Source organism: Necator americanus, chromosome II (assembly GCF_031761385.1).
Source record: "Necator americanus strain Aroian chromosome II, whole genome shotgun sequence".
In the NCBI taxonomy this organism is placed as follows: domain Eukaryota; kingdom Metazoa; phylum Nematoda; class Chromadorea; order Rhabditida; family Ancylostomatidae; genus Necator; species Necator americanus.
The window spans coordinates 21,555,782-21,576,340 of NC_087372.1; the positions used below are offsets into that span (position 1 = coordinate 21,555,782).

At 42.1% G+C, this 20,559-nt stretch overlaps 5 protein-coding genes across 10 annotated transcripts; 3 read left to right on the forward strand and 2 right to left on the reverse strand.

Annotated features, from left to right (window-relative positions):
* Positions 1-2,415: 2,415 nt before the first annotated feature.
* RB195_018908 (uncharacterized protein) lies at positions 2,416-5,043 on the reverse strand (the record flags this gene model as incomplete). 2 transcript variants are annotated; one of them, XM_064186538.1, is made up of 6 exons in its annotated part: positions 2,416-2,646; positions 2,732-3,208; positions 3,260-3,447; positions 3,562-3,655; positions 3,717-3,899; positions 4,939-5,043. In XM_064186538.1, the coding sequence occupies 6 exons, from the start codon at positions 5,041-5,043 to the stop codon at positions 2,416-2,418; spliced, it is 1,278 nt and encodes a 425-aa protein (XP_064042418.1). The 2 variants fall into 2 exon arrangements, with proteins under 2 accessions (XP_064042418.1, XP_064042419.1); XM_064186537.1 differs by lacking the exons at positions 3,562-3,655; positions 3,717-3,899 and adding exons at positions 4,511-4,716; positions 4,767-4,852.
* Positions 5,044-8,478: 3,435 nt separating this feature from the next.
* Positions 8,479-9,187, forward strand: RB195_018909 (uncharacterized protein; the record flags this gene model as incomplete). Of its 3 annotated transcripts, XM_064186539.1 has the most annotated exons (2): positions 8,479-8,808; positions 8,915-9,187. In XM_064186539.1, 2 exons carry the CDS (start codon positions 8,479-8,481, stop codon positions 9,185-9,187), a joined length of 603 nt encoding a protein of 200 aa, XP_064042420.1. The 3 variants fall into 3 exon arrangements, with proteins under 3 accessions (XP_064042420.1, XP_064042421.1, XP_064042422.1); XM_064186540.1 differs by lacking the exon at positions 8,915-9,187 and having other exon boundaries at positions 8,479-8,814; XM_064186541.1 differs by lacking the exon at positions 8,479-8,808 and having other exon boundaries at positions 8,837-9,187.
* Positions 9,188-12,259: 3,072 nt separating this feature from the next.
* Positions 12,260-15,064, forward strand: RB195_018910 (uncharacterized protein; the record flags this gene model as incomplete). Of its 3 annotated transcripts, XM_064186544.1 has the most annotated exons (4): positions 12,260-13,171; positions 13,407-14,083; positions 14,163-14,336; positions 14,635-15,064. In XM_064186544.1, the coding sequence occupies 4 exons, from the start codon at positions 12,260-12,262 to the stop codon at positions 15,062-15,064; spliced, it is 2,193 nt and encodes a 730-aa protein (XP_064042423.1). The 3 variants fall into 3 exon arrangements, with proteins under 3 accessions (XP_064042423.1, XP_064042424.1, XP_064042425.1); XM_064186542.1 differs by lacking the exons at positions 13,407-14,083; positions 14,163-14,336; positions 14,635-15,064 and having other exon boundaries at positions 12,260-13,252; XM_064186543.1 differs by lacking the exons at positions 12,260-13,171; positions 14,163-14,336; positions 14,635-15,064 and having other exon boundaries at positions 13,479-14,105.
* RB195_018911 (uncharacterized protein) lies at positions 14,687-15,064 on the forward strand (the record flags this gene model as incomplete). Its single annotated transcript, XM_064186545.1, has 1 exon — positions 14,687-15,064. The coding sequence occupies one exon, from the start codon at positions 14,687-14,689 to the stop codon at positions 15,062-15,064; it is 378 nt and encodes a 125-aa protein (XP_064042426.1).
* A 28-nt stretch (positions 15,065-15,092) lies between these two features.
* RB195_018912 (uncharacterized protein) lies at positions 15,093-15,518 on the reverse strand (the record flags this gene model as incomplete). Its single annotated transcript, XM_064186546.1, has 1 exon — positions 15,093-15,518. One exon carries the CDS (start codon positions 15,516-15,518, stop codon positions 15,093-15,095), a length of 426 nt encoding a protein of 141 aa, XP_064042427.1.
* Between the last annotated feature and the right edge of the window lie 5,041 nt (positions 15,519-20,559).

Sequence of the window (20,559 nt, forward strand, 5' to 3'; positions counted from 1 at the left end):
GTCGTTTTGGCATGCCTGAAAGTAACGCTGTTGAAGGGAACTGTTCGAAGTTCTTAGAAGCAAATCACAAATAAACCCAGCACGAAGGTATAGCGCTGTGGGGATCTATACTGTTGAATTTCTCGTTGAAGAGAATGATTTCCGATGTGCAAAGGTTCAGGTTAGGCTGCTCGCAGAGTTCGACTATTCAAAACAGTGCGCTCAACTGCCACCAAAACAGCAGAGCCGCTCGCACGGCTCCGAACTCTGGGCAGCCTTAGCTTGAATCTTGGAATAACATTGTTTTCTTCCCTTAAAGCCAACATATCACGATTTTAATGTGGTATGGAACCTGCAGCGAAAGAGTAGAGATCGGATAGCAGATTGCGGATTGAAGCGTGGTTCCACTCATCTTTCCCCAATCGTTATAAAAAAAAAAGACGTGGAAGGCTATTCCAGTCGTTCTGCTTTCAATCGCGCCATCCTTGTGCACGTGCACGACGGTAGCGGATGGAAACGAGATGGGACCATCGCGAACTGCAGCATTGAACGGTGATAACAGAGGTCCCCATTCGAACCTAACTGCTACGCTCCACCGCACCGCTTCGAGCGCAATAGCTTACGCAACTGCACCGTGCTTCATGTGGCTTTGACTCTACTATACCATCGCTGTCATTGCTAACAGCCCTCAGTCATTTCCTTGTCAACCTTCATGCCTTAATTGTAAAAAGAACAAAACTGACCACTGAGAAACTAGAAAGATCACTTTTGAGGCAAATGTCAACCTCAAACGGGTGACAGGATTTCAATAGAATGTAGCTCCTAACAACTGCTCTGGGGCTTTTGCTGCGCCTAGCATTTTCCTAAAGAGTTGTGATCTCCAGAAGTTTTGTGTGTGTATTGCCTCACGTCATTTAGAACTGGAAATGAAAAGTTTGCTGGAGCTTTCAGATCGCTCGATGCGTTCATTTGGGATTCGATGCGTCGACTCTTTGTTGTCCACCCACTTCGGGTCCAGTTTCTCCATGATCCCACCCTTAAAGGAAAATGCAGCAGTTTACACACACACACATACACATATACATACACATACACACACAAATAAAACCTTATTTCTATTTGTAGTATTTCGTGTGCAATCGTTCGATGTACCTCTATACGTAATTGATCGATACTCCATAATACAGAAGCAATACCGGGAACATGTTTCGCACCTCATTAGATGATGGGGGCAGAAGATGAAAAAAAAAGTGAAACGTAAACCAATTAGCAGTCATTATGTTCGGAAGATAAAATCCCAACCAAAATCCATCCAAGAGGGAGTCCAACTATGCACAGTTTCGCTTAAAAAAGGACAGAAACCTATTTCCTACAAATGGAGACTGGAGAGATGTCTTGGAATCAGAAGGAACAAGTGAGTCGGGGTAAAATGTAGTCAGGGGAGCACTCAGTGGGCCCTTATATCTTAAGTAAATAATCAAATCAGTCGGGGCAGTAAAGTTTAAGCATTAGTCTCAGAGGATCTATGACATGTAAACTAAAGTTCCTAAGAGAAAAAGTAAGTTATAGCATCAGGACGAAGGGCGCCAGTAGGTGCCCCCACCTACATTTTCCCAAGGGTTTTGAAAAAGGGTTTTCCGACTACAAAAGATGAAGATCTAGCATAATTACACAAAAGAACAAGATGAACTGTGCAGAAGGGGTGCTATCTAAATCTACTCAAACGGCTGCGCAGGAGGTCGCGTCGCGCCGCGCTGGCTCGCTGCCAGCTCTGCCATATCTGCGGCCCTTCGCAGACGTGAGGGCCTATGGTGTTAGCAGGCACTTGCGGCTAATTTGACCTGACCCCAATGGTTCCATGCGCTAGTTTCTACACTCGTCTCGCCGTAAAAGGTGAAGTTACACCTTTATTCATTAGTCTACCTTCTAAATTCTATCAACTGAGGTAAGTTACTTCTAGATATGCAGTCTATGCTGTGATTGCTTTTCTGGTCTTTGCTTAATGACATGTGCTAACTAGGAGTTGTATTTGCGAAGAACTTAAGTTTGATTCCTTGCTCAAGCAACCCACAGCTGGCGCAGTCTAACAGAAATCTCAGTTTTTCTTCTCGTTTCTGCTATGCTGTGATCGCTCATCTAGTATAACTTTTGTTCACTCATTTCTTTTAGTATGGTACATATCATAAATCAAGAAAAAAAGGTTTTTGTGTTTATGCAGTTGTAATCTTTATTTTATATGCAAAAGTAATACATAATACTTCTTGTACATATCACGGTGCTTAGTATATACATATATACATGTATGAAATGTAGCTGTTTCTTATGCCATTCTTTCTCTGCATTAATTGCCCTCTTTGCTCTTTTCTTTCTTCTTTTTACTTCGATATTGTTAGCGCTGCAATGCTGTGTTAGAAATTGCACTCACGTAAGTTCTGATTAACATGGGTAACTTACTGTGTAAAGCTCTGCCTTAGTGAGCTGAGGTTTTGCTCCGGGTTTAGTCAGCTCTGGCCTAGCAGCGATATGCACTCCTTCTGTAGAGGGCTGACTGACTTTTAATTTTGATGCTTGATCAACAAGATCATAAATCTTCTTGAGCGTTTCCGCCGCTTCTTCTGTGTCAGTGTTTACAAGAATGTTTACATTTGCGCGCAGGACTGCATATTTCTAAATATTTGTTTGGTTTGAAATTTGATAATCAACATCTGATATTTGATAATTTGGAAAGGTTGGAGGCAGTTGAAACACTTACACTTTCAATGTTACTCCTTATTTGAGTTCGTTGTTGTTTGCGCTCCTGAGCTGCCGTGACCAGATCTTGAGTGGAAAGTACTTGGTCGACCTCATACATCGTCTCACTTAGCTGTGTATGGGGTCTTTCATGGACTTGTGAAGTAGATGGATGTTCCTCTACAACGCCTCCTCCATATAATTTTGCCGCATGTCTGTGAAGGCAACTGATTCCAGCTCTATTATCCAAGCAGCTGCAGCGCCAAGAGACACCGCAGAGTGGGCAGTGAACGTTTTCACTCAAGGATTCACTGCATGCGCATCCACCCAAGTATACCACTTGGTATTTTTCCGCCACACCTTTTCCTTGAAGTTCCCATTTCTTTTCTGCCACTCGCTTCACCTTCTCAGGACTGTTCTCGTAGTGTTTCAATGCCCATCTATGACATTTAGTGGACTGCTGAACACGGAAAGAGGATGCTGCGAGTCGACGGCGATCCTACAATCATCACTTAAGAATATATTTCATACGTTTACAAAAACGTTTTACCCTAATTTCGGCTGAATCAGCCAGGTCCTCCACAGCTCTGATTAGCAGCTCTACGAGAAAGTCGGCTCTTGAGTTGGCATTTCTGTGGAGGAAGTCCTTCTTTAGACGCAGATGCCACCTCTCACTAATCATCGTCGTGTCCATCACGGCACCTTTGTTTGCAAGTGATGCCCAACTGGCAGTCCTTCCTGAAAAAGCTTTTCGGGAAAAGGGAAGTAAAGACAAAACGGTTCTATACTTGCTTAAATAATTATCCTTAAGATAATTAACCATTCCAGTTTGGCCTTCTGTTTCGAGAAAACCGAGAATTTGTCCGAAGCGTGACTCAAACAAAGTGAGGTCAGCAATGAGGAGAAGTTCACTGAGGTCTTTCTTTACTTGTCCTCGAATGCGAGCCTGAAGAATTACTCCGTAGGTAGCGCAAAAGTAGGCGGAATGATTTCTGAATTTTTTTTACCGCAACTAATCTGGTGGCGCTCCTTTTGAATGTTTGGTCGATGTGCCATCTACAGTAGTGCAGCGTAGTCCGCGCTTCCGGAAAAACAGCTCGAAATCCGTTGTAAAAGCATGGAGCTTTATCAGTAACTATCTGTTGTGGGTTGAAATCAGGCAGAAGCTTCTTGATCTCCAAAAAGAGCCTCTGCACATCCAATATTGTCATTGTGCCGCTCAGTAAAAAAGCTTTAATGCGAAACCATTTATCAATATTGTTATCAACTATTAATGTGAGCAATTAGGAGTAAAACTGTACCAGCCGGAAGACCCCGGTTCTTGTTGTCAGCTACTGAAACAGTCGCTAGCTTTAGATTGTAACGTGTGACGTTATGTGTGTCGTCGACTACAATTCCACCTGACGAGAATTTTCTCAACCATTCTAACTGTGTCGGAGTGATCATTACTAAAGAAATGAGCTTGTTTGCAAAATTCTAGGTATTATGTCAAGCAGCTCACTTAAACGAAATCCTCGTCCACTAGGGTCATCAGTAACCTCTAGGATACGGATTCCGTCGTCCGCGTTCTCCTCTGCTTCTCGTGCATCAAAGAATTCATGTCATTCTTGTGGCGATATCCAGGGCGTAATTCAAATTTTGTTGTCAAATTCCAAAGATCTGACCTATCGACAAACCACAACCTAGAAGTTTTCGCTGAGTAGTCCCTTTTGAGCCGTCGCAAAATATAGTCCATTGAATGTTCTGTACATGAAAATAGGTCTAGATTTGTCATTTTTCAAGCAATCATTTTAATTCAGACCTTCGAGAAGAGTTCTCAAAAGTTGTTCTTGTGTATTGTGAAGACGGAGCAGCGCAGGCTCTATATCGTGACCGAAATGCCCCAAACATCCTTTTATGTTGACTTTACCATCATCGGCAGTGTGAACGTTCATAAAACATGAACAGCTTATGACATCCTTTTTACTAGATGTTGCCTTTGAAGTGGTTGCTTTCTCATATGTGCATCTTAGGAATTAAGTCATGTTTTGTATACAAAATTTACATTTTATAAGCACCTTAAAGAGTACGACGAGCCCTTGACATAACTTGATCGCTTGAAAAAACTAGTACCACTTCTTTCACACTGCTCATGCAACCATTCCTGGAATATTGCAAACTTCTTAGAACTGAAGAAAGTACACTCTATTTATTTTCAGTGCATTTCAGTGAATACTTCCAATGACCTACCTCGAATTCTCCAACCGTATCAAATGTAAGCAGTAAAACAGTATAGTCCTGGGGTTTACCGTTAGCCCCGTCTTCGCTATGATTGTCTTCGCAGTAACAGGCCATACTTTCGTGGTCGGTAAAACCCTCATCACAAATGGGGTAATACATACAGGGTTCTTCGGGAATAGGTTTTGATGAACTAGCCTTCTTCTTCACTTCCAGCTTAATCTGAGCTATGTGCTGCTCAGAATATTTGTGGGTTACTCTTAGATGAGAGTACAGATTTTTTCTTAGAAGTATTTTGGCGCAGATAGGACAGTCCCATAGTTCGTGAGAGGACGATGACATAGCGTATGGTGATATAGACACAACTAGATACGAATGTTACCCTTTTCAGCATTGTGAAATAACGACAACTTGTGATCCATTTTCCACACGGGACCAGCCTTTGCGAAATGCGAGATCTTTGCCATACACAGTCGGCTGGATAAAGTGGCAGAATAAGAGCTCGGTGACAAAGGCGAATAAAGTGCCCTGGATCTACTTACTACGTTTGACAACTACAGCTGTGTTCAAAGCGAAATTGGAAAATTCACTCGAAAAATTTTAAATATGACAAAAACCAATTGCACTACATAGGATTTGTTATAGATAGCTTTTGATGAACTCCAAATTAAATATAAGCAGAATTAAGGCAAGATGAAATGAAAGGAAAATGTTGATGTAGATGGACGTATACGAAACGTTGTAATAGACTAAATTCCAATGAATTTCTGGAAATCCTCACCTCAAACGATTGCAAATCATTATTGCAGTAAAACAGGTTGCCGTTTAAAAACCACACTTTCGATAAGTCTATCATTAAAAACATTAAATTTGAAGGAACACTTGGCAGTTCAGAGCAAAGGAAAGTAGAATAATTTAATAAAACGAGTGCACGGTGGAGTAGAACCTCTAAACTGCAGAGATATACATGTGGGAAATCTGTGGACATATGAGAACAGCGTGCAAAATAAAGCCAATTGCAATTTTCAGGTACATAAATAATGCTTCAGTACCAAAGATTCTGCCAGCCGTGAGTTGTAAATGACACGAATCAAACCACACGAACACACGACACGAAAAACCCTAAACCTGTAACCCTAGCCTATCGAATTTCCAATAAACTTTGACATAGTGGTAAGATTTCTTTACCTACTTTCCTCTCTAAGATGAATTTCCAAAAATTTAAAAGCTTTCCAAAAATAAAGTCTTAGCGACACGGTGAGCGATTTCATTGTTATTTGCAAATAAAAGTACGTAGTGAGACAAACGTATGTCCCATCCCATCTGGGATCACAGTGAATCCCAGACGCTCATGTACATACTGCCCACTATCCAAAAACCCAAAGAAAATTGGCTGTCCTTCTTTAGCTTGGAAATACAGTGGTCCAACGGTGAGTGGAAAACGAGATGGCTTCGAAATCCTAGTAGTAGAAACATATTAGTCCACTGTCTTTCTGCTTATTCTTGGAAAACCAAGAAATCAGTCATTTTGAACATGTTTAGGACAGCCGTAAGGGAGAAATCTGATGTACATGAGCGGATCGATGCGGTTCCCCTAGCGCAGCGGATCGCAGCTTCTAATCGTTACATTGCTGTGCTGCGGAGGCCAGGTTTTACTGCGCAGCGAGATTATGCCACAGTGGATAACTCGGAAAAGATCAATTTTTTGCTTACCTTTCACAACCGACGTGCTCAGTAAGGCGATAAGTGGCAGTCTGCTCAGGTGTGTCTCGATGACCAAGTGTGTGGTGTAGCGGTTAGAGGTCCCGCTTCCTGCACGATCGATCGGAGGTTCGAATCCGCCCTAGTGCTCACCAAGCCTTTCATCCCTCCGTGGTCGATAAGTTGGTACCAGACTTGTCTGGGAGGATAAAAACACTGACTTGACACATCGGCCAGCCACCGCAAGTCATTGTATCGGCCAGATACACGTTCGTAAATCTCAAACGATTCTGAATTGAAGTGAACGTGGGGGCGCATTCCAAAAGGATTGATTAACGCCAGAAACTTTATCCTTTATCCTTATATTACAAATGATCCGACTTTACAGGACGACGGCGACGCTGCCGAAACGTTAGCCGTAATAAGGTTTGTTAACAATCTTGGGCCTTGGTTCAATTTGACAATCGACAAGTTGCAATCTCTCTGCCAACATTCAAGGAAGGTCGAACTTTCGCGCATTTCTTCTTAATCGTCGTAAGAAAACGACGTGGAAGACGTCGTTTTTCACGACAATTTCATTTGCAACGGGCACTACCCGTTATCCGTAAGATCAGTAATGTCCTCTCACTAGTCTGTCTATTCATGTAAAACCAATGACTGCTGAGTTGATCGGAACGTGTAAATAGAGGGCCGTTCTAGCATACTTTGTAGGAAACAAAGCTGTTCCCACGCTGCTTTTTTGTGACAATTAGGAAGGGATGAGCGGAATCTTGCAATCTGCAACTCTCTCACCACGTCAGATTTGTTTTATACTGGATTTAGGGGTGTGGCGCAATGGGTTAGAAGCCCGTCGTAGACACACAGTCGAGGGCTCGAAACTGCCCTAGCACAAACCAAGTCTTTTATCCCTCCGCGGTCGATAAACCAGATTTGTCTGGTAGAACAAAAACACTGAGTTGATCATCGACTGGCCCTCGCAAGTCATTATATAGGCCAACACGCGTTCCAAAAAACTCAAAATTACGAATTGCAGTAAAACGCGTTGGCGCATTCGAAGTGGATTGATACGCCAATAGCTTTGCCTTTTTTTAATGTCGACTTTACCGGCTTTTTAATCTTCTCTCTCAATTCCATGTAATATATGTAACTGGATGTAATACAATACGTCCCCATTGCGCATTACGTTACGCTCAGCATTACGACTCATAAAAGTGTTAAGGTCTAGGCTCTAGATGACAATCTTAGGAGCTTTAGGTGAAGTGAAATTTCACGTCAAAGCGACGAGAAGTTTTGGCTTTGGCCACTGGCTTTCTGCGATTTGATTGTCAAAGGAGGCTAGATTCTTGTGTTAGGGATTTCTCTACGAGCAAGTAAGGACGGAAATTCACAAATATTACTGTGAAGACATAAAACTCACTTCACGAATCCAGAAAAAAAAAGATCACTAACGAGTGAGTTCCTGAGTGATCGTTCCTCACGGTGATCCATCACATCATCGAAATCTTGTCAAAAAAGGAAGGAAAAATAACTAACGCGCGCTAATTTCACGCAGTTTTGAGTGGATTTGTCTTACTTTGCTTCAAATATTACTGCAGACTTCACTGCTTAACTTTTTTCTGGATTTGTGGGAGAAGCTGTGCGTCTTCGTTGTGATATTTATCTGTTGGTTGGTGCAAAATTAATTTCGGTTTCGAGTTATGTGTAAAAAATTGTAAAAGAATTTTTTACCCTATATTATTAGGTTGATGCATAATTATGGAACGTTTTCATTAACGCGTTTTTCTTTAGTAAAGATTGGCGTTTTGTTTATTTTATTTTCATGAAAATAATCCTCAATATTTAGTTTAAAAAATGCGTCTCGAAAATCACACTCATATTCGCCATATTATGCTCTACCACTACGAGAAAGGATGGACCGCAGCCCAGTCACTTCGCGATGTCAACGAACTTTTTGGCAAAGGAACAATTACTGATAGTGCAGTACGGAAGTGGTTTATTCGCTTTAAATCAGGTGACACTAGTTTGGAGGATAAAGAAGGAAGAGGTCGGCCATCGGATTTTGATGATCAAGCACTTCTGACAGCCGTGGAAGAGGACGAAAGCCTGATAACGCGAGTGCTGGCTGAATACTTTAATGTCAATCAGTCAACGATCGTTCGACGCCTGAAGAAGCTTGGAAAGGTATGAAAATTGGCTGGATGGGTGCCCCATGAGCTCTCCGACAACAACAAAGCTGAACGCGTTCGACATCGTGTTCCATCACGATAACGCCCGTCCACATGTTGAGCGCCGTGTAATCGAATCCATCGCCAATAAGGGATGGGATCTGCTCCCACATCCGCCGTACTCACCGACAGAAGCACCAACGGACTATCATGTCAATCACTCTTTGAAAAACTGGCAAACAAACAAAGTCTACGACGACTTGGATGACTCGGTGGCTGATGTCAAAGCGTGGATTGCCTCCAAGAATCGTGACTTCTTCGCACGTGGAATCGACCGACTGCCAAGCAAATGGGGAGCAGTTCTTGAAGTGGATGGTGACTATGCTCTCGAATGATCATTAAAACTTTTTTGATTAAATATTGTTATTGTTCTGTTGAATAAAAATATTTTTAAAAAACGTTCCATAATTATGCATCAACCTATTATTTCGTCTCAAGGCAAACGACACATATCGTTTCGTCGGTCTTTTTCTGAAAAATCATGAACCAACGAGACTATCGAGTCATCATGCTTTACGAATTTAAATGGGAACCCTCCACGGCAGAAGCATCTCGTAACCTTAGCAGGGCTTTTGGGTCGGACTGTCCTTGCGAATGGACAGTGGAGCTCTGGTTTAAAAAATTCGCTTCTAGCGATTTCGATCTCGAAGAAATACCGCGTCGCTTGATATGAAGATCTGGAGAGAGCCGTGGAAGCAAATCCGGAAGCTAAGACACGGATGTTTGCAGAAGACCTGGGCGTACACTGCAGTAGTTACACATTTGACGGAAATTGGCAAGGTGAAGAAGATGTCAAAGTGACCGAATAGCAGTGTCTGGCACCTTACAGCACGCGTGCTAACCTTTTGATTCGGTTAAAAATTCCTTTTTTGGTCATAGTATAACTGTAGATGAAAAGTGGCTTCTTTATGATGATAGGAAACGTGGATTTGTGTGGGTAGATAAGGATGCCCCTCGAAACACTTTTCCTAAACCCGATCTTCACCCTAAAAAAGTCATGCTTACAGTTTGGTGGTGCTGTAAGGGTTTAGTGCACTACACCTTCATGCAACCAGGCCAGACAGTTACATCAGAGTCCTACTGCTGTGATTTAGAGCATATGTATGAAAAGTTGCAAAAGTTGTGGCTGGCAGTGGTGAATAGAGCAGTGCCCATTCTATTGCAAGACAACGCAAGGCCACGTACCACACAAATCACCCGGCAGAAATTTATTTATTTATTTATTTATTTATTACGCTCAAAGGCGTGCCCAGAGTAAGAGGCAAGGAATGAATACAAATCAGCAATAGAAAATCCAACAAAGAGAAAAGAGAAGAATGAGAATAAGCAGGGATAAGTCACGCGAACAGTAAAGTAAGGGACGATTTAGTAATTTCAAAAACGACATAAACTCGACAGCGTGGGAATTAAAACTCTTGGAAAATAAGAAAGTATAGGTAGGCTATAAAAATTAGTGGTTTACCATCACATCATCCAGCAATATGCCCTCATAGAGAATTAATAGATACAACACCGGCAGTTCGGCAAGCGGGTATACTTGCTCACCCCGCTCAACCGGTGAGTGGAAACGGAAGCACTAATATTTTAGGCTAGATAAAGAAGTAAAAGGGAATAACAACAATGCAGAGAAGGTTCAAACAAAAGATCAAAGGAACTAGGCATTAGAACGCATTAGACTGATCCCTGCTAGGAAAGGAGAAGCAAATAGAAGAACAACGTAAAGTTGAAAAGAAGAACCAATCAAGCTACTAGTTGTATGAATAGTAAAGCAAAATACAGCACCGAAGACGAAACAAAGGCACCGAAAGGTCAAATAAAGACGAAATCGAAGGAAAGATTAGAAAATCGAAAGCAGGGAGCAGGCGGTCTTGCATAGGATGCCATACGAACTGACATTGTGGCTGAGGAAGATGAGGAGATAAACTCTCCATCAGAAGAAGCTGAAAAAAGAAGAGAGAAATTAGGAAATTTCGAGGTTAAAAAGTCGAACTAAATCAACTTGACTCAACCTTCGTTTAAAAATCCTGGTGCTTTCGGCCGTAAGCACGTGTAGGGGAAGAAGACGGAGCCATTTGGCGGTACGAACGAAGAACGAGTAAGAGAGGTGTGAAAATTTTCTGCCAAGTTCTCTGTTATAAATTCCAAACCCCCTCATTCTGGTACTGCTAGGTCTAAACACTCAGTATTTACTGGGTGACAGTTTAGTATCGTTTCGGAGGATTCGAAGAGAAAATACTAATTTTGTGACTATTCTTCTATAAAACAAAGGTTTTAATGCTAATGCATTCAGCCGATCAGCGTAATTGGGTATGTTTTGGTACTCATAACCAATTCTAGTGAAAACTAGCCTTGTGAAGGTTTTTTGGACTTTCTTAATCTTACCAATGTATCTTTTGGCATAGGTACCCCAGATCTAAGAGCAGTATTCGTTTATCATATAGTTTGCAGAGTCGCCGTTTCCAAGATGCAGTACGCAACATTTGGTAGGCTTAATGACCCCATTTGGAAGCCCAGATAACAACACTATCCAAGGTAGATTGCAACTGGGAGCATATTGCATACCGGTTTTCAGAGCTGTAGATAAAAGAAATTTTAATACCATCAGCATACAATTGTACTGTGATATTAAGAGGAGCTTTAAGACAAGCTGGCAAATCAGATATGTATAAAAGAAATAGTAAGGGGGAAAGTACTCCACCTTGAGGTACACCGCTTTTACAATGGAATTTTTCAGAATATGCATGTCCAATTTAACAGTCATGATCCTATTAGTTAGGTAAGACCTGATCCAGGCTAACATATTGCTACGGATAACAATACTTTCCAATTTCATTAACAATAAGTTGTGACAAACTTTATCAAAGGCTTTCGATAAATCGATATAGATTACACCGACAAAATTTCCATTGCACAAAGCAGTACTCCAATCATGGAGGGAATCAATTAAGTTAGAAGTTGTTGAGGCGCCGGGGAGAAAACCATGTTAGGTTAGGAATAACACATGTTAGGAATAACATTATTTCTTAGGACCCAAGATGAGAGTTTGTTCCTCAATATTTCTTCCTCAATATAACTTTAACAGGAGTAAAAGAGATGCTAATTAGGCGAAAATCAGATAATAGACCTGAGAAGGACGTTTTGGGAATGGCAGCAACTAGAGCTTCCTTTCAGAGTGCGGGAACTTCACCGAGTAGCATGGGAACATTGAAGAGGTGAGCCAATAGTTGAGATAAAGTATTTGCGCATTTTTTTGTAGACTGTTTGTGGTATACCATCACAGGTAAGGTGGGGCCGCGTATACGAGTCTGATTGCTACCTGCACGTGGTGACCCTGCCTTAACTAAAGGCAATCAGGCGTTCGGGTGTACGCATTGGGAACGTACGAGCTATATAACCTGCACTGTTATATGGCGAAAGCTTCCCATACATTGCAAAAAGGTGCTGTCGTCCAGCACACCACCAAAGCCCATAACCTGAAAGGTCAACTGCCTGAAGGGAGTATGGAATCTTTGGCAACAAACATTCGTTTCGTCACGCTGAACTGCCGAACACTTTCGAGTGAACTCCAACAAGCCGCTCTATCCAGACTTCTGCGATATCTCTGTGTGCCTTTTGCTGCACTGCAGGAAACACGCATGAGGGATCGGCCTGTCATCAGCATCGAAAATTACACCATATACTGCGGCGATGCTGATGAGAACAAAGTAGATGGATGCGCGATAGCTGTGAGGAACGATTACAAGAACCTGGTAGAGGAATTTGGCTCAACGTCGTCTAGATGCGCCTTTCTACGACTGCGGGATCGCAGAGGATGTGAACTCTGGATCGTAAGTGCTCACGCACCTACGGAAACCGCTGAGGACTACAGTAAGGACGCCTTCTATGATGAACTCAATGCGTTGATATCTGAAATACCAAGCCAGCAGGTGGTCATTGTCGGAATCGACGCAAATGCGAAGATGAGACTCGAACAGCAATCCAATGGGCTAGGAAAGTGGTACTATGCAGCGGAGCGCACGACGGACAACGGTGACCGTCTGGTGACGTCCACGTTTAAGAGGAATCATCGACGGCATCAGCTCACGTGGCAGGGGTCAACCCTTTTAACGCCTGAAGAGCAGCGCAAGCGGAAGATGAGGACTCTTAAACTTCAGCTCGACTACGTTCTGGCGAGAAACATTCCTCAGTCAGATATCCGAAAATCTAGAGCTGTTTGGGACGTCGCGTTCGACTCTGACCACCGTCCAGTTCTTCTGAGTTTCAAGATACGGTTCCACAAGAGAAACCGAGGAGTTCATCTTCAACCGAAAATCGACATGGTAGGTCTGAAAGACGATGAATGCAGAAGAAAATTAACGTGTGTCTATTCATGTTGGAGTACGGACCAGGAAGAAGCTTAGCGATGCGGATTCCTTCACAAAGTGCATCCAGGACGCTGCAAGGAAAACGCTCCCAGTTCTTTTGCCGCGGAAAAAGTTTGCCTTTGCATCTGCGGAAACAAAATCCACATAAAATTCTGTATGTGTCGCGCGCAGCGCTGGTGACTTCAGCCAGGAAAAGCGTCTTCGAAGGAAGCTGCGTCGTCAACTGCAACAAGACCGCGATGACGAGTGGACGTCAAAAGCGATGGAGTTTGAGAAGGCGTGGGAGGATAGGAACCCGCGGAAAGCCTACGCTCTACTAAAACAGTATAGCGGCAAAATGAAAAGATGTTCCCATGTCCTCAACACTGCTAATGGGGTGGCTGTCGGTGAAGCAAACCTTCTAATTTGGAAGGAACACTTCAAGATCTTGCTGAACCGGCTGGCACCGTCAGCTCCTAGACTCGAACACGTTCATAGACCGACATACGCGGTTAACGAGGAGCCACCGACCGAGTCGGAGGTCCTGGTCTGTATTCAGAAAATGAAGAATGGAAAATCTGGTGGAAACGATGGGATTAGCGCAGAAATGCTAAAATTTCTTCCTCCGTCTGGGATTCGTGAGATGACAAAGATCATCCGTTCAATATGGATAGACGAAAGGATACCTGATTCGTGGAAACACGCTATCACAATTCCCCTTCACAAGAAGTTATCCGTCACGGACCCAAGGAATTATCGAGGAATCTCTTTGTTGCGTGTTATGTACAAGGTACTGGAGCGCATTATCCTGAACCGACTCATTAAAAAGAAGAAACAACGCGCGACGAGCAAGCTGGCTTTCGTCCTGGCTGATCTACGATTGACCGGGTGTTCATCGTCAGGAGAGTGATCGAAATCTGGCAGCGGTATTTGAAGCCAATGCAACTAGCGTTTCTGGACTTTGAAGCGCGTTCGACTCTCCTCACCGAGGCCGTCTTCTCAACGCGCTTCGCGCCGATGGAGTACCAGGAAAGTTCGTTCGCTTGCTTGATGACATGAATCAACAGCCTACGGACTACGCCTACGCCCTGATAAATGCAAGCAGATGTGGATCTCTTCGAGACCTCGAACGGGAATCAGGGTGGACGGACAACCGATAGAACTCGTCGATGAGTTCTGTTACCTGGGCTGTATGCTGAAGAACAACGGCAGCTACGAGAGAGATGTTCAGCAAAGATGCGCTAAGGCCACTTGTGCATTTAACTCCTTAACGAAATGAATGTGGTCGACCCCCATCACCAACGAAGTCAAGCGGCGAGTCTACCTATCCGCAATTCGCCCCATCATGATGAACGGATCGGAGACTTGGGCAGTACCATCAACGGTTATGGCTTGACTGCACGGAACGAAAGCTGCTTAGACGGCTGATTTTGGCCTAGGGTATGCCACAATGAAGGTCTTTACGCAGAAATTGATGTGGTTTACCAGCGGATGACACGTGCAAGATATCAACATCTTGCACCGCTTTCGAAAGCGGCTAAAGTAAATCGTCTTCGCTTCTTTGGTCATATATTAAGGAGATCGGCAGATCGCCTTGTCCAACGAGTTCTGAAGAGTTCGTCGGGTTCGAGCTTGAAGAAGCCATCTGGCCGAAAACGGAAGTTCTGGACTGAGGTGGTAAAAGAGGACCTGAAGACGCTCGGCGTGGATAGGCAGTTCAGGCGAGACGTAAGGTTTCGCAGAACATGGAATAGCGACGAATGGATTGATTCTGTGCAAGCTCTCGCAGAAGATCGAGAAGGTTGGGCAGAGCTGTGTTCAAGGACGGCACACCTCAGCGAAGATGCGGGTAATCGCGTCAGGCGATGACATCAGCCCGCCGATTAAGTCAAGTAAGTCAGGGTAAGGTAGTCGATGCTTTTAAGCATTTATGTATGCCAAGAATATCATTTAGATGAAAATAAATGCTGTCACAAGGAAAACGAGACTCATGAGGATCATCCAAAACATTAACGTCGAGACCAGAGGCATATTCAGCAGAAAAGACACTTGCAAGATACCCACCAAGGGCATTAGCCTTGTCAGAATCATGAAGAAGTTTCTTGTCAGATTGATCAATAATACAGGAACATTGATTTTTCGATTTGAACTTGGTATTTACATAGGAAAACAAGAGTTCGTAAGATGCTCTGTTGGCCAGTAGACGTTCATAGTTTGCACTGAGCTTCTTCAAGTGGTAGTCGAGATCAGAGCAGACCTTTTTGTGATAACCATTGGATAAGGGATCACTAAATTTCACAAATAATCGGTTCTTTTGTTCCATAAGGGAGTGTATATGTTTAGGATGACGACGATAGCAAGACAGTACAGGAAATTTCAAAGGAACGAATTTAGAGAAAGCCTGATACATCATAAGACAGAACCTGAGGTATAGTTGGGTGGATGAGTAGTATTAATCAAACAAAGTGAACCAATTGACACGGCCGAGATCACTGTTAAGACCGACATAATCGACTTTGTGAAAATCTGGCAGTGGTAATGCAATAAAGCTAAAGGCTTCCTCCAGAATCCTGAATCCAACCATTTCGTTGTCGGACGAGGAGAAAGGAGGAAGAGGCTGAACATGAGAACATGAGGGTGTAGAAGAGAGTATGGGATCGGGAACTGAGTCAGCTAGGGTAGGTTCTAAGACATATTGAACTAGACCAATATTTGCAAAAAACTCGAAGATTTTTTCGGAAGTGCTATTGAGTGAAATGGATTGTTGCCAGTCAATTTGTAAATTGGAATCACCTAGAATTACAGTAGAGCTCTGAGTTGAGCAAAAATCAGACACGAGCTCAAGAAACTTTTCGTCGTCGGGAATAGAAGAACTAGGAGGCCGATAAATTACAATAAAGCGAAGATAGTTGATTTTATAGGGAATCAGAATATCAACACATAGGAATTCAGCTCTTATTTGGATGTTGTGATGGACAATATTGGCGAGAAAGGTACTTTTGATAATACAGCAAACACCACCACCTTTACGCACAGGTGTGTCAGAGCGTAGGATATGATAAGGTAGACTCCCCAAGATTTTTTCGGTGATAAACACAATATCAGGTTTATTTACAATTAAAAATACTGTAAATGATGAAGTTTGTTAGCGAGGCTACGGGCATTAAACAAAAAACAGGACAATCCAGAAATACCATGCGGGCTTACAGATCTTCCGACCTACAAGGAAGTTCAGAAATACGCCGAAGCTCGCCGCGGTAAACAACCCATCCACGGACTTGTTTACCGTGGTTAAGTTCACGAGCTTGCTCTCTTAACTCAAATTCATGCTTCCTCTCATCAGGGGTCGTGCTTTTCCTAACATAAACATGAGGAAAGCCACTTAACCGCAGAAATTGACCCATTTGGGTACAGAAGTTCTCTCTCACCCACCGTATTCCCCAGAACGTTCCCCAGCAGACTATCACTTTTTTCGAGCTCTCGATTCACATTTGCGCCAGCGGCAGTCCACTAATTCAGACGATGTTGGAAGTGCTTTCCAGAATTTTGTTGATTCCTGAGATCTCAGTTTTCATACTAATGGGTTAGATTCATTACCGACTCGTTGGGAAAGATGTGTAGATTCTGATGGTTTCTATTTCACTTAATAAAGATGTGTTTAATCTAAGTTATTACAATTCGATGTGGTCCGTTTCCGAAGTTAATTACGCATCAACCAGTAGCACTTGAAAAGCCCTCCCAGTGGCTCGGGGATCACAACTTCGAATAAACATAAATGCACACATGTTTTGGGCGTTCTGTTAACGTCGGACTTGTGGTGCTCGCCACAAGTCCGACGTTATCGTTTCGCGGTGCAGTTATGAATGCAAAGTTGAAATGGGGGGATTTTGTAGATTTTTGCCAACCTAACCTTAAGAACTAAAGTTGCCTTTGGTAGTAAAAATACTGTGTTCGCTTGTTTTGTTTAGAAATTTAAGAAGTAAAAATTTTAGAAATTTAGAAATTTAGAAAATCACTAATGAAAGGTTTTGTTGACTTTTTTAAAAGTCAGTACTATATCTAAAGAATATTCAGATGTGATTATGAATCTGGACTCTTTCGGTAAGTTAAAAATTTTATTCGAAGTATTAGACAAAGCTCTTCTCGTCTTTTCTTTGTGACATTCAACACGGAATGGTCAGCTTAAAGGCAGCATACCACGAATCTGGGGTGGTGTGGATTTCAGGTGGAGTATTTGTACACGGAATAGTAAATTATGGAGAGGGGTGTGATGTGACCATTTCTTCCTAATTGCCGTAAAAAAACGGCCGCAAGGTGCGCGCGTGCACAAGGCTGGCGCGCTCCAATCGAACTCCTTGTGGAAAATATTGCGCCGGAACGCTCGAAGCAGTATCTTCGGGGTCGTTTTCTACAGCAATTAGGAAGAAATGAACGGAATCACCCTTCTCTCAATAAGCTACGATCCCGTATACGAATACTCCACCGAAAATCCGTACCACTCCAGATTCGTAGGGTGATGAAAAATAAAATGGCGTGGACGTCATCGTCATACTCATGAAAATAAGGCAGCTTCTTAAGCAACTTTCTGATGCTGTCGCACTAATCGCAGAAAACGCGTCTATTCTCCGGTAACCTGCTGCTATAGGATTCATTTCATTTTCTTTTGGAATGTGTACATCTGTCTGACGACGTTGAACGCATCTCTCGACAAAGATGGCAGGAGTTGAAGTCGTTTCACTGCGTAGAGTATTTCATTAACTTAGACGTAAAAACACATACACTATGCCCATTATAATTATAGTATAGCCTGACAATTGCCGGTTGCCAAAACGTCTCCCAAAGGAACACGGGACCAAAAACTGAGAATTCTAAAAATTCGGCATTCAATTTTAATGGACAGTTTACCTACTTAGATGAATTCTTATTTCTTGTAAATTCCTGTAAAATTTGTGAAAATGGCGAATTAAAACATAACTAAGTGCACTCTATGAGGATATTCGTTTCAAGATATCATCTTCCTCTCTTCTAGAGCCATCTCCAGTGCAAATAATTAAACTTATCTGCACAAAAAATTTATCTTGTCTGATCGCTTCTACATCTACTTCTTAAATTTAATGGATTTTCATAAATAGACTACCAACATATGACTGTTCGACATGCAGGACGATAAGATTCGATAATTTTGACTTGCGTAATTCGGATTCCATCATTTCATATCTATATGCATCTCTAGACGAGAATTTTAGCTAGACTTAGAGCAGGTTTTGTCAGACAATTGATGTCCTCTACCGTATTCATTTTCTGCAGCACTGCCACGCAGTTAAGTTCATAATCGAGAATATACTTTTACAGATGTCAACCAGTGCTCTAATTCCTTTAAAAGGCAAGTTTATGTTCGGTGCCTCGATTGGACCGCTCCACAAACTTTCTCAAATATTTGCCACCAAATCGTTCAAAAAAATTCCTAATCGTCCAGGTTTACGGTTCATGCCATTCCCCTCGTCACAACGTGAACCACCTCCTCTCTGTTTGTTGCCACAAGTCAAACAGTCGACTGAGCGGTCTCGTGGTTAGCTCATTTCTTGAGCGCACATTGCCGACATCTGTTTTTCTCTCGCAATTTGTCCTGACCCTAGCATTTTGTCGATTTCGTATAATGATGGTAGTAGTTTCTTATTCTAAACAATGACTTGTTGACTGCAATGCTTACGAATTCGCAATCCCAATCGGATTTCCTTTATTATTCGTAAGTGTGATTTGATACCCCAATGACGTCGCATGCTGGACTTCGCCGAAAAGCAAGAAAAGACGAACATTTTGTTCATATATATATATATATATATATATATATATATATTATATATATATATATATATGTCTCGGAATACGCCCAGTCTTTATTTTGTCATTTGTTGTGTTTCTGTTCTCAATCACTTACATTTTTTTATTAGCCTATTAGGAGGAGTTTTCATACATCGCGTCTCCTATAGTTATATTACATTTGCACTATTTCAGCCAGCTACAAGAGAAAAAACCTCTTTTTCCTACTTCGCTTCCCATGAATTCTTCATCTACTTAGAAAGACGAACATTTTGAACTTGTTCAATGCGAACAGCTTCTTGTTAATTTGATAACTTTATCTTTTTCCTAACTCCACAGCGAATCCCTAGACAAAATTATAGGTTTCGAAAACTCAGAATCGCGGTGAAAACGATGAATTTTGTGAAGAATAAATGCGCTAACGTATAGAATAGCATGACGTGTGAGGTGTGATTCTCTCCCAGTAAATCCGAGCATCACCTGTACTTAATCTCACTAGAAAAAAGTACTGAATTTAAAAAAAAAGTGCAGTCGTTTTTTTCTTGCTTCGCGCAGCTGGTCTTTCAGTCCAGTTCATTTCCCTGAGGTGAATAGAACTATCTCTCCATCATCCAATAGTCTAGTTATTTCCAAAGAATACAGATGGTAAATCTATTTTACATACTCACGTTAAAAGTGGATGTTTATTTCCTTGTACAAGCTAAAATTCGTCAATGAAAAGAAAACAACTCGATAGGCTAATCAAATATGATGAGACGTATGTACACTCTTAGCAATGAATTTAAAAAAAAAATCAGAAATTTACACATTGAGAAATATGAGTCGAGAAGGTAGAGACCAATTCTTTCAACACAACAAAAACGGACTGAGAGCCCCTCCTTAAGTATTAGAAGAAGAGTTCGTAGGATCGGAAAACTTGTCCAACATGCTTACAGGTATCTCCATTGAGTATAAATATGTTAAGCTCTTCTTGTTTTCGCCCGTCCTTCATGTTATTCTCGTAATCCCCTCCAAGTTAATGAAAGTCTCCTTTTCGACTCCGAATAATTTTCTAGTAGCAAACGTCGACTTGAACGGCTTACCCAATTTCTCAATAAGTGCTTAATTGATTGCCATGGAAATTGGTCTATTTCAATGAAGCCGAACGGAACTTGAAACCTGTGCACCTCTCAGGTTCAAGTATGTGTCATTCATAAAAACTTTCCGCTGGAAAACGTAGTGTTTAGTATAAATTCTACGCCTCCGTAGGTGATGTTTTTTGTCAGCAGGTACACAGTGGAATGAGAGATATGTATCTTGGTCTTTCTCCCTCCACTTAATCTGTGCCATGCGCAGAACGTGTGAGGCAAGAATTTCGGGGGGCAAACACTGCCGCCGTATATTTGTACTGCGCTCGGAAAAATCAAACTGGAAACGTAAAAGAGAGATATAGTTCGATTTTTGTTTGATTGATACTCTACGTTCAAGTCATTTCGTTTGTAAGATGGTGTAATAGCAAAGTTTACTTACTTCTTCTTAAAGTTATTTGGGAACTCTAAATTCCT